Source organism: Pteropus alecto, unplaced genomic scaffold (genome assembly GCF_000325575.1).
Source record: "Pteropus alecto unplaced genomic scaffold, ASM32557v1 scaffold35, whole genome shotgun sequence".
In the NCBI taxonomy this organism is placed as follows: domain Eukaryota; kingdom Metazoa; phylum Chordata; class Mammalia; order Chiroptera; family Pteropodidae; genus Pteropus; species Pteropus alecto.
The window spans coordinates 13,200,940-13,213,756 of record NW_006437828.1 but is presented as its reverse complement, the minus strand read 5'-3'; the positions used below and the strand labels follow the sequence as shown (position 1 = coordinate 13,213,756).

General features: G+C 52.9%; 1 protein-coding gene across 1 annotated transcript in view; it reads right to left on the bottom strand.

The window, feature by feature from the left end:
* The window catches only part of CSMD1 (CUB and Sushi multiple domains 1), a 1,232,804-nt gene that overhangs the window by 53,996 nt on the left and 1,165,991 nt on the right, over window positions 1-12,817 (bottom strand). The window contains exons 51-53 of the mRNA XM_015591800.1: window positions 10,385-10,531; window positions 5,768-5,956; window positions 251-436 (exon numbers count right to left, since the gene is read on the bottom strand). Of these exons, the coding sequence (XP_015447286.1) occupies window positions 251-436; window positions 5,768-5,956; window positions 10,385-10,531 (522 nt within the window). The remainder of the gene's footprint in view (window positions 1-250; window positions 437-5,767; window positions 5,957-10,384; window positions 10,532-12,817) is intronic.

Sequence of the window (12,817 nt, the reverse complement as noted above, 5' to 3'; positions counted from 1 at the left end):
GCGGGTGGCTGTGCGAACCACGGCGTCGCCTGGACGCCGGGGGCCGGGGCCTCCATCCCTGTCGCCCCCTCCCGGGCCGCTGAGCTAACTGGTTGGCGCATTTCATTCGGAGTAGATGGGCCGTAATATCAGGCGCCAGGAAGCAACTCCTCGCTCGGCGGAGGGGGACTGCGCCCCAGGCCGCGTTCTCACCCCGAGCCCCGTCCCCACTGAGATCTGCCAACAGGGGCAAAGGCCCTGGCGCACTCACGCTTGCAGGCGGGCGGCCTCCCGCCGTTGCTCCAGGAGCCGTCTTGCTGACACACGGCCGCGGCTTGCTGAGCGGCCTCAAGCTCGAAGCCCTCGTCGCATTCGTATGTCACCTTGCTATCCAGCGTGAACTCGGTCCCCGAGAACGAGCCATTCCCCGGCGCCTCCGGGATGCCACAGGACACCGCTGGAAAGCAAGACACGCAGGGTCAGCCTGACACGAGCTTATGAAACGTCCTGGCGTTTCCTACTTGTCAGCGTGAATGCATGTAAAAGCTGTTAGAAACTGATATTTCTAATGTGTTGCATAAATACACGTATTTTTGAAGTTTTAAGGATCTCGAGAGAGAATGGAGAAACAAGGGGAAACTGGTCAGAATAAAAAATCCTTCTGGTTATTATTCCAGTAGATAAGTCTGATGGCGTCACACAGTTTGATCACGCTGACGTGTTTCATCAGATGGTCGTGGACAAAAGAACACAGTGTGACACGTTCTACTTCCTTTAATATTGGAGAGGAAGGAGAATATCTTTTCCATCACAAAAGCAATCATGATGTCGACGCCTCGTTGTTAAACACTTGCCCCAGGTCTCAAAGATCCGCCCCTCTTATTTATGGTCCCTCAGCCCCAGTGACTCATTTTCCTTAAAGCTCCGGGAAGTCCTATTAAATGACAAATAACTGAGATCGTCAGTGCATCTAAGGTCACAGCATCTATGATCGCAAACAGTGTCTGTCAGAAAACAGGGCCCGAGGGCCTAAGGCGCAGGAGGAGTTGGGGGCAGACGCCCAGATCGGAAGGCCGTGTCTCCGAGGGCCAGGCGCGTGAGCTTTCATGTGCCAGGCCAGGCAAGAGCGCACTATGAATGCAGAAGAAAGTTTTTAAAACACGTAAATGGAGTGAGAATTCAGTATAAAAACTTCCTTCTTAAAGTAACTAGTTCTGATCCAGACTCACCCGGCATGAGACAGAAATACGTTCTCAAGTTAAATGACTCTAAGCTACGGGAAAGGACAGGGAACGGGGCCGAGTGGACCTTCCGTGCCCAGCTCCGGACCCGGCTCAGGCGCGCTCGCCGGACAGCTCTGCTCCGCCTCCTGAACTAATTTATGCCGCGGCCGCCTTCCTGCCGATGTCGAACACTCAGACCCCTGGGCACGGCGGGCCCCAGGCGCCCAGAAGCCAGCGCGTCGAAACCGTCCTCACACGGTCCCCATTTCAGGGAGGGGGCCCATCACAGGGCCAGCGATGGAAACCGAAAAACTGTCTTTCCAGATTTCTCCCCCGTCCTAACCCTTCTTTAATGTGGTCACCAGGGCCTGTTGACCCTATTCCTACATAGTTTCACTATGTCTCCTCAGAAACCTGTTTCCACTGCACTCCGCGGGCATGGCATCCCCACAGTGGCCAAAGCACCCGGCCTTCCCGACGGGGCTCTGTCCGTGCACCGTCTCTGACACGTCCGTCCGCAACCAGGTGACGCCCACACTGGGGGAGCGCGGAGCCGCTGTGGCTGGCCCCGGCGCCATGGCCCGCCCCGTCGTCCACCCAGCCCCACCCCCTTCCGCGTGGGGGACGGTCTCTGCCTTACGATGTTCCACGTCGTGTCTTTTTGCTTCGTGATGGTACGAACGTGATGCGCATCATGAACTACTCGAGATGTTCGACGTTTCATGAGAAAACGGGCTCACGCGAGGCCATCGCGCCCGGCTGTGGGCTCAGGTAAGTGCTCCGAGCACACGTCCAGTTGGCTGGGCTGAGCTGTGTTTGGCAGGTCAGCTGTTATTAGATGCATTTTTGACTCGCAGGATTTTTAGCTTAGGTGGGTTTAGCGGGACATGAGAGCGTCGCAGGTCAAGGAGCATTTGGGTGTGTTTGATGTCTGTGGGTTTCAGAGGGAAAAACGTGTACCTTTTTCCCTATAAACGCGCTACACAGCAATGTGCATCCCGCAGTGTTATGTGTCACGCAGTGGGGTGCCCTGGAGAAACACAAGAGCACGAGAGACTTCTGCGGTGGTGTCTGCGCTGAGCTGAGGTCGCAAAACGCTTTTCCTCTCAGAGTTCCAACCCGGTCTTCATCTTTGTAGCATATAATTATGACGAGTCCATAATTTAGGATCACTAGATAGTGATAATTCCTCTTTGCATATCAACTCTCTTTGGACGAAATGCCAGTTTAAAAAAAAAAACTTGAAATTAGTCTCAATTACCTTAAAACTGAAAACAAAACAATTTTCAAAATATAATATATCTACGACTGTAAAACGAAATCATAAAGACACCAACAACAAAACAGGAAATAAAGTTCTCCTAGTGCTTGTATTGTAGCACTGAAGAAAAACAGCAATGAACCTACAACAATCATAGTACCTACTTAATTGTTTTCACATTTCGCTGCAAGCACTTTTGGAAATTGCCAGCCAGGTGACGGTGCGGGCTGTGGTGAGGGGCGGAGCGTCTGTCTGGGCACCCGCGGGACGCAGACCCCGGCAGCGGCTCAGACTGTGCCAGCAGAACAGAGGTCTGTGTCGGCAGAACCCAGAGCGTGATCCTCCGTGCCCGAGGGGCTTCTCGCTGGATGGGGCGGTCAGCTCGGGTACGCAGACGCGGGGTGGGGGCACCAGGGGGAGGAGGCCGTGTCCCCGTGTGTCCGCATGGTGGTGGCAGCTCCAGGATGTCCAGGGCTCAGCCGTGCCCCAGCCTGCTTCCCCCACGGCCTCCCGACTCCAAGCGACACAGCCACGCTGGGTCCATTCTACTTATTTCCATGTCAAAATGACAACATTCGAAGGTTTTTCTCCGATCGTGCGTTTTGGGGTATTCGTCGGAGTCCAGCTCCGTGTTCGCCTGAAGGACGTTGTTCAATTGGCGGCGCTCGGTGCGGTGGACGACACGCTCCGGGTCCTGGCGCCCGTGACGGCAGTCACCGGCACCCTCTTCTTCCCCAGTTTGACACCCGAGTCCCTTGAAGGAAAGAAACCGGCCTCATCCGCTTTGTTCTTCCCAGCCCAGGACCTGCAAACGCCACACTCTGAACTCAGGGGAGGCGCCTCCTGGGCCGGGTGGTATCGCTGGAGGGGGCCGCCCCGCCCCGCCTCACTCCTCCCTGGCTGAAGCAAGCGGCTTTCTGAGAGTCAGGCAGGTGTACGTGGAGGGAAAGCGTTGCATTCCCTAAGCCACAAGAGGAGAGCGAGTGATGAATACCGAACGCATCAAATTTCTCCAGATTGCAAGCTGCAATGACGGCGCATTTATAGTTCATGTTACACCCAGTTAAATCCATGCCAGTGACTGTAGCCGTAAGTGACAGGTTGCTGGGGCACAAATAACCATCTTCCACTTAAATTTTCATGATCCTTTCTCAGTGGCCTTTGCGTCATCTTTACCATTTATTTTAAAGGATTTACTGTACTTTTATTTTTAAAATGATAAAAATGATTATGGAATCGTACATAATTTAAAGGGTTAAAAAAGCCTTCTTCCTACTGTTTTTTTAAAAAAATTTTAATCATTAGAGCCTCATACATAATGAAAATATTGTATTATTATCATTAAAATGCTATGTGATGTACATTAGGAGGACAGAAGGGACTCTCCCCACAGTGAACTCGAGAGCCTAAGGCATGACGTGGTGTCTGCAGGATCCTAAGCAGAATTTCCTTTGGCAGTGAACGGTGTGACTCAACCATCAAGGGCAGCAGAAGGTCTGCGTTCTCGACCAACACCCGTACGATTATTAATAAGTCACTCAGCTTTCTGTGCCGCAGTCTCAAACACATACGTAAATTAAAATGGATTATTTTTAAGGGCTGTCCAGGTCCCACAAGTCACGGTTTGTGAAGAAGGAACAGATCATGCCGCCTCCCCCGTTCACTGCCCGGTTAACAGGAAGGGCAGGGCGTGGCTCTGCCATAGGAAGAGGCGGCTTCTGGAACATCTGAGACTTGGAGAACACGCTCGTGGAGGTCGCTCGTCTCCAGGAGGAAATCTGAGGGAAGGCATTAGTTTCCCACCTCGAGAGTGCCATGCGTCCCATGTCCACGGTGCCTTCGCTCGAGGTCATGTTCGCCCCAAAGAAGAGATGCACTGACCGTTCCCACTCAATGCCTCAGCCACACTGCCAAGGCGAGCGGGACCTGGTTTCCCTGCACGAGTCCTGTTTCTGGGTCATTTAATTCCACGTTAAATAGTTCTGCTGGGCGGGGGGGAGATTGGGATTAGGAGGAGGAGGCCAAACGTCGTCCCGAAACGCCTTCTGGGCATCCTTCCTCGAAACGCCGTCTGTCCATTTGGGCAACGCCTTCAGAACAGGTCCCGGGGCGGGAGGAGAGATGGCCATGTGCCGGGCTGTCCACCGCCGCTCACTCCGCTCCGCACGAGAAGGTGTCTGAGGGGACATTCCAGCCGCCTCCGCCGTGGGAGGCGCCGTCGCGGGTCACGATCCGGAAGCTGGCATCTTGCTGTCACCCCTCCCCTCCCCTGGCTTGCCGTGAAGGCCATTACTTTTGTCGTTGACATTCTGTCCCCAGTGCCAAGGACACAGAGCCCACAGGGCTATTCTCTGAACAACAGGTTTCATGTCACAGAGAGGAACAGAACATTTAAAGAAAATGAGAAGCATTTTTTCTTTCTTTTGAAAGAACAAATACTTTTCTTTTAAAGAAAAAAACGATCATTTCTAATGAAAAACTCTTATTGGATCTTTATGTTTATCCTACATTAGAGAAGCATTTCTGGAGTTAGGACGTGAATATTACAAGTCGAGCGTCCGTTTAACTCCTTGTGGTTAAATCACATAGGATGAGTGCGAGGGAGATCTATCATTATCTCTTAGAGCAACGCCAGAAAGTCTAGTACCTAATGAAAGAGAGAAAAGGGCCAACCGATGTGAGGGCTCCATTTATAAATCGTAATCAGCTTTCACAGACCATTACAGTTCATTACGAATATAAATCTCACCGAGACAAAACCATGAAAATCTCACGATTTCAAAGCCTTCAATTAAAAATTAAAATGCCATATTTTAAAAATCTGATTTTTATGAATATGACAGATAAAATGCAAAAACAGGCCTGAAATACTGAAATCAACTTTTAACAAGCCCTAGATTTAAAAGTTCACGAGCAAATAAAGTATACAGCGTATGCTCAAAGAATGAATTTTTAATCTAAAATGAGTTTTAGCAATTGATCTTCTTAATTAATACAACTGTCAAGAAGAAATACTTAAGATATAGATTAGAGAACACATTATTTTTACTTTGAAATGAAACACATCTAAGCATCGGAACAACTCTGCCCAGCGCCCAGCGTCTGCTCAGCCGCCCCCCGAATCCAGGCCGAAAGCGGAACCCGGCGTCGTGGACGTGTGACTTGCCTGACCGTGAGCTCCTAACGCCCACACCCACCTGCTCCTCACCTCGTCCACGGTCACCGCCTCAGTGACTCTCAGAGGGGGATTCAAACCAGAGCAGGAAGTGACATCACGTCTGGGGAGGGCGGCGACGCGTCTTACCCTGGCACAGCGGTGGGGGCGCGTCCCACTGGAACATGCCCGTGGGGCTCCGCCTGCAGGTGGCGTTGCTGGGGCCGATCATGCGGTGCCCGGGCTTGCAGAAGTAGTGCACCTTGCTCCCGAGCGCGCCCGTGGTCCGGTTTAAGACGCCGCCGTTCCTCAGGGCGTGGGGCAAGCTGCAGTAAGGAGCTGCGGGCACAAAACACGCGCGTCAGTGACCAGCGGGAGACAGACAGCGGCTCTGCGTCCGGGTGGGCGCGCTATCATGAGACACCTCCACCCTTTAAACACAGGGAGCCGGCGACAGGACGTGAAGCTGCGCCACGCAGCTCGCTAAGCAGCTCGGAGCGGCCCACGCCGGCGGGCGTGGCATCGGGGCACCGGCCACTCGGCAGGCGGGGCGCACGTGGCCCAGCCACGCTGCAGGACCGCCTGGCGGAGCCTCATGGAGCTCAGCCCACTCCTGCCGTTCGACCCACTAATCGCTCTACGTGGAATTCGCCAGAAGGAATCGCACACGGATGTCCGCACGCAGACCCGCAGGCGATGCTCCCAGCGGCCTCCCGCATCATCGCCACGCAGACGGCCCTCAGCAGGCGAGTGGTGAGCAGACCGCGTGGTGCATGCGCATGTTCAGCGTTTGAAATCGCTGTGGAAAGCTACGCAGGTATGCGAGGCGCGAGGGGCCCTAAGCACAGCCCTGAGCCGAGGGAGCCCGGCGGGAAGGCACCGTGCTGCGTGATTCTGGGAAGACGAACTGATGGGGACGGGGAAACGGATCGGCGGGCATCCGGGGGTGGGCGCGGGCTGGACGGGGGGCCCGGGCGTTTCGGGTGGTGGCCACTCTGTGACACCGGAATGGACGCGTGTCTGGGAAAGCGCTTACCTTCCTCTTCGTTTTGCTGTGAACCTTCAGCTTCTCTGAAAACAATGACATCTAAAAAAACATCCCAAACTCTAGAGCCAGGGCCCAGGGTCTTGTTTTCAGCTGTGTCACCTGCAGCTGTCAAGCGACGAGGAGGCAGAGTCCTGGCTGAGCCAAGCGCTGGGAGCAAACGCGCGGAGGCATCAGGCCGAGAGCCTGTTCGTGACGGGCCGGCCGCCCGCGGACGGAAGCTCACGCACCACCGGGATGAGAAGCGTGAGGCTCTGCTCTGGGCTCCGTGTTTGAAACGGGATGATTCTCAACACTAAACATCGAAGTGTCATCACAATGGAGAGAGTGGGGGCACAGCACCCCACACTCGAGCTGTCACTGGCTCCTGTCCAGGTGCGAAGCAGGCCTCGGGAACGGCACGATGACGTAGCCACGAGACTCTGCTAACTAAGAGTTCGGAACAAAAGCTCCGAAGAAAACGCACTACTTCAGGTCAAGGACAACCTTACAGCAGCTTTCGCCAGCCCCTTTGTGGGGAGACCCTTCAGAATTAGAGACAGGCGTTTCTAATCAGAATGACGGCCTCCCGCAGAATGCAGCATGTCGATGGCTAACGGCTCCGCGTCTTATTTACACGCTTAGAGAAAGGAAGCACTTTATTCCTGCAAGACCAGCCCCACTGCTGCCTAAAATCCGGTGAACTCCCTTCAGGGGACCCGACGCAGTGACATGGAGAAGGTCACGGTCCCCGGGGATCCGTGTGCGGGGCACCCACACCCTGCACGCTCAACGCTGGACCTGTTCTCAGAAGCCAGCGCAGGAGGCGCTGTCCGAAGGTCTCCCGTCGGGCCGTTGTCCCCATGAGAGGCGTCCTTGGAATGGTCTCAGCTGGGGGCCTTCTGACGTACCATCGCATTAAGAAGCGGACCGTTTTCATTAAGTTAGAACCACTCTCTGTTATAAGCAGCTCTCGGTTAACCGCCCATTGGCCGAGCCATTTTCTACATCCAGCTGTTCCAGACTAAATTTTGTAAGTTTCGAATGAACCAAAATACTTAGTTTAGGAAAAGCACGAGTGTGACCAGTCGCCCTGGGTATCAACTGCCCAGAATCACTGTGCCAGTAAAACCAAACTAAACAACTAAACTAAACTACAAAACAAAACTAAACGAAACAACTAAACTAAAAAACTAAACTAAACAAATAAACTAAACTAAACAACACAACTACAAAACTAAACTAAATGAAACTAAACTAAAAAACGAAACTAAAAACCTAAACTAAACTAAACAAATAAACTAAACTAAACAACACAACTACAAAACTAAACTAAATGAAACTAAACTAAAAAACTAAACTAAAAAAGTAAACTTAAAAACTAAGCTAAACTATAAAACTAGGCTAAACTAAACTAAACAACTAAACTAAACTAAACTAAAAAACTAAACTGAATTAAAGTTAAAAACTAAACTAAATTAAACAACTAAACTAAACAACTAAACTAAACAACTAAACAAGTAAACTAAACAACTAGACTAAAAAACTAAACTAAACAAACACAACTAAACTAAACTACAAAACTAAACTAAACTACGAAACTAAACCAAATGAAACAACTAAACTAAACTAAACTAAAAAACTTAACTAAACAATTAAATGAAACGAAACGAAACTTGCGGAAGGGGCCGGGGGACGACGCGGTCCTGCCGTCACCTGTGGTTCCTGTCACACTCCAGTCTGCTAAGGAATGTAACCGGGAGGATGACCGTCTAACCGCACGGCGTCCAGGATCGATGTTCCTTCTGTCACCTGGGTCTCAGGACACCTGCTCAGTCCTAACCCGCCTAGGACAGGACCTGCGGGGGGCTCCGAGGGCGACACGCAGCCCTGCAGGGAACAGGGACACTGGGACGCGGGGGCCTGCCCGATGACCCCCGGTGTGCCGAGTCACGGAGGCCAGGCCCGGCCTGAAAGTCTGCTGGCGAGCGGGGGTGCCGGACGGGGACAGGAGGTCGGTGTCTGGGACGGCAGAGACCGGGGGAGCCGGCCGCCCGCAGCTCCGGGGCGCGTGTCAGTCCCGCTGTGCGCTGCCCCCCAGCACGGCAGCTGAGGTGCGCTCCGCCACTAGCCAGGGGACACTGTCACCGCGGCCAGACAGGCGCTTGCTGTGTCCGCTACTTTCCTTCTTCAGCTGCGTTGATCAAATGTACTGCTCCGAAGTCCCGGGAACCTGCGCTCCCAGGTGGGAGGGAAGCGGAGGCTTTGCACGCAGCCGCGGCCCCGCGGGAGGGCACACCCCGTCACCCACGTCCGCACACCGGACGCCGTCTCGCGGCTGCTCCGGAAGCGCTGGCGACACCTCCAGCGGGCGCCGAATCGCTGAACCGTGGGTGGACGTTCGCCGTAAGACGAATCCTGTGCTCGTAGATGGGGCGTCCACTGACAGAACGTGACAATTTGCCGTCTTCTCTGGAATTTTCCGTTTTCCTCCTCTCCCGACACAGTTTAACAAAGAACCTCCTTATTTTACAATGAACGGAAATATCCTTTGAGGGACAGAATTCAAGGCATAATCGTGCGTCCAGGCCGCTGAGTAATTTGGCGCAGATGAAACGAGACAGCTCCGTTGGCCACGGACTCGGCTTCTGCCTGTGCGCGCAGAGGGACGCGGGCAGCTCGCAGGGTCGGGTCACCGTCCGGAACAAGGAATCGGATGAACTCGAATCCATGCGCTGCCCCGCGCTCTTCACGACTCATTCTAATACAAGCGCATTTCGACCGTAAGCTCTTTGTCGAGAAGCTTTTTGAGATGCTACTTCCAGCAAAGAGAGAGAAAGCGGAGAATGAAGGTCCGGGCCCGTTCGAGTTCGATCCGGCTCGACGGAGAAAGGACGCGGACTCGCGCCTCCCGCCCTCACACCTGAGCCTTCTCGAAACCCGATGCTTCGCACCGTCTTTCACGAGGTCTGCCACCAAAGGGAGCTGAAATCTCATTCTTAAAACACGATGCCCTTTCTCCGTGTCACCTCAGAATGCTCCTCGTCGCCGATGACGTAAAGCTCCGACGTAGGGATAAGCAACCCCCCAGGAAGACGCGCCGTGTGGAGGTGCGCAGTGGGCACCCCCCTCACCCCGAGGGAATGCATCTCACCGTTACCTCGGGATGCTGCCGAGTGGGATGCTGAGAAATTCAGACTTTTCCCTTCACAGACAAATTCTATCCGGGATTGCGATCGTCTGTGTGCTGCTTCCGCGGGGCAGTACAAATAGCAGGGCTGGGGCAGGAAAGACAAGTCCACACGGCCTCGAACATGTCAGGCATCGCACGCAGATGTAAAGAGGCATGGAGATCAGGGGGAACACACTCTTGACAGCACATGGCTGTCACCACTTACGAGATCAATAGCATCATGATGCTCTCTTCCTGTTTGTTCCCTTAGCATTGAAACATTTTAAAATTAATTTTTACATATTTTGATCTTTTGGGAAATGGCTTTCCACGATATGCAATTCAATGTTTTATGGTTCGAGCCATAAATTTTTAAACTATTAACCAACAAATAGTATATTTTCCTTTAGGTTGTTTAGAGATATCACTCAGAGTCATTTCTCACCATGTTATTTCTGTCGAAGTCACCTATTCATCTTCGAAAACCGGGCTTACGTTTTAGCCTCCATGCACTGTGTAGCTTAGTGGCAGTAAAGGAACTTTTCCGCGAAAGCTCGGCCTCACTACCCACCTGCGTAGCGGATCTGGAAGCCCTTTTTACTGGTCGCGTGATCGGTGGACCAGCGCAGGAACAGCCGGTTGCTCGTGCTGGTGAAGTTGGAGGGTTCCGAGTGGTTCCCGCTCAAGACCGCCAGGAGGGGGCTCTGGCCAGAGGGACCTGGCAGGACAGGGAGACAGAGGCGGCGTGAGTGAGCTCCGCGGGCTGCGGGCTGCGGGCTGCCTTCAGCTTCCATCTGACCGGCGGCTATTTATACCCGACGTGGACAAAAAAAATCCCGAACGCATACAGCAACCAATGTGTTTCCTCACAAAACGAAACCGATACTTTCAGGTGTCCGCGCTATTCACAGCGCACTGCCCACATCAAACGAAGCTTACCTGCCCAATGGCAGTAATTTAAACACGTGAAAGTTGTTTTCACTACCCTCAGGGTCTACACCGCTGCGTGGACGTGGTGTCACAGAGACCACGGGCACGTGCCACGTGAGTAAAATCGCTCGGACGGCAGCCGGTAAAGGCTGCACTGCTGAAGATCTGATTACGTGTCCATAAATGTAGCACCTGCGCAAAGCGCGACTCACATAGCAAAGCCTGGCTTCCGGCCTCGTTTCTTTAGTGAAACTTAGATCGTGACTAGCGTTTTGGAGTTTTAAAAAGGAATTGAAAGGGCCATGAAAAGGAGTTCCATACAGCATGTAAAATTAATAAATGACACGAACGCGTCCCAGCATAGGCAACTGTTAAAATCGCGTGCTGAAAACCGAAGAGATCTGTTTGCGGATAAATGTAATATGATAGCCATTATGTAAAAATTCAAAAGTCTACAATATGTAAACTATGTGCATGAGTGTGTGTGTCTTTTGTACAGAGAGAGAAAGAGCAAGCAAGAGAGAAAATTATAAAAATGGACATAAGCATGCCACCCCTAACTCCCAGCTCACAACCCTAATTTCCTCTCGGAGACGGACGAGGGGAATCGGATGTGGGAGGCGCCCCTAAATTGACCTGTACTGCTCGCTTCTTAAAAAACTAGTAAACAAAACAAAGAGACTAAGGTAAATTTAATAAAATCCTAAAATTTATGACATTGAGGAACGAATCCATACCTATATGTTTGTTTTTAGCTTTCTGTACATATGAAATTTTAAAAAACTTAAAAAACAAAATGAACATGTAACATACAGTCGGTAAAAACAAACAGAGCATATACTCCGTATGACTCTCGTCCTCGTAACCCGAGGTCATTTGTTGATTTAATTGCTCTGTTGAACATGCTGCTGCCAGACCCGGGGGCTCGTCTGCGACTCGGCCGTCGGTCACCTCAGTGCCCCGTCAGGGTCCGAAAGCCTGCGTGGCTTGTCTACATCACACCCCTCGCTCCAGGGACACACGTCACAGCAGGAGGACGTGGCCCTCCCTGCCACGGGTGACAGGAACTTTGTCAGCTTAAGTGACAGCTGTCTTTGAGAACTGTACGTAGAAGCTTCACTCGTGCAGAGAGCTGGAGAGACCGCAGCTTCCTGCACTGTGTAAGTCCCGGTCAGAGCCGCCCTCGTGGGCCGGGCTGTGCTTTCTCCTGCCCACCAGCCAACCTGCCATGTCCCGACCTTCAGGAGCTCAGAACGTGACTGCGTGTGGAGATAGGCTAAGGCCGAATGACGTCATCAGAGCGGCATCTGATGCAGTGTGACCGGTGTCCTTACAGAAGTGGGGTGGGGGCGCAGACACGCACAGGGGGCGACCGCGTGGGGACGCGGCCGTCTGCACACCAAGGAGGGAGGCCTCAGGACACGGACGCCTTGCCCTCGAACGTCTGCTGTCAGAGCTGGTAGAACTAACTTTGTCTGCGGCGTAAGGTGGCCCGTTCGCCGCAGCGGTCCCCGTGAGTGAATGCGGGACCGGCACGTTCGGGACGAGGCCGGCGGCTTCGGTCTCGTCAGCGCGAAGCAGACTCAGAGGAAATGCTGCTTCTCGTCTAAGGCGTCGTGGGGGCCGCGCCCCGGAAGGGGACACCTGTCTCTACAGCCGAGGAACTCGGCCTCGCGTGCACCTGCTGCTTTTCTCGTCCTGCGGTCTGAGGCGATAACGCGTGTTCTAAAATAAAATGCCGGGGGGAAATTAAATGACTCGAATTTGTACAATTTAAAAATGTTAGTTTTAATGACCGAACTCCAGAGTCTCAGGTGTTCCTCGTCCGGCATCTAATCCTTCCCGTTTTCCACCTGGCCTCTCTGCCCGCCGTGGGACAAGCTTTCCAAAGGACTGTCCTTCCAAGGCGCACGACCGACGGGGCGCATGAGGCAGGCGTCACGGGGCGCCGGGCGGCCCCTCGGTCACCGACACGGAATCCACGAGGTGTTTCACAGGCGAGCACCACGGTCTCTACCTGACACCTTTCTCGACGGAGTTCTGTAGTGATTAAAATTTAGGTTTTTTTTTTTTT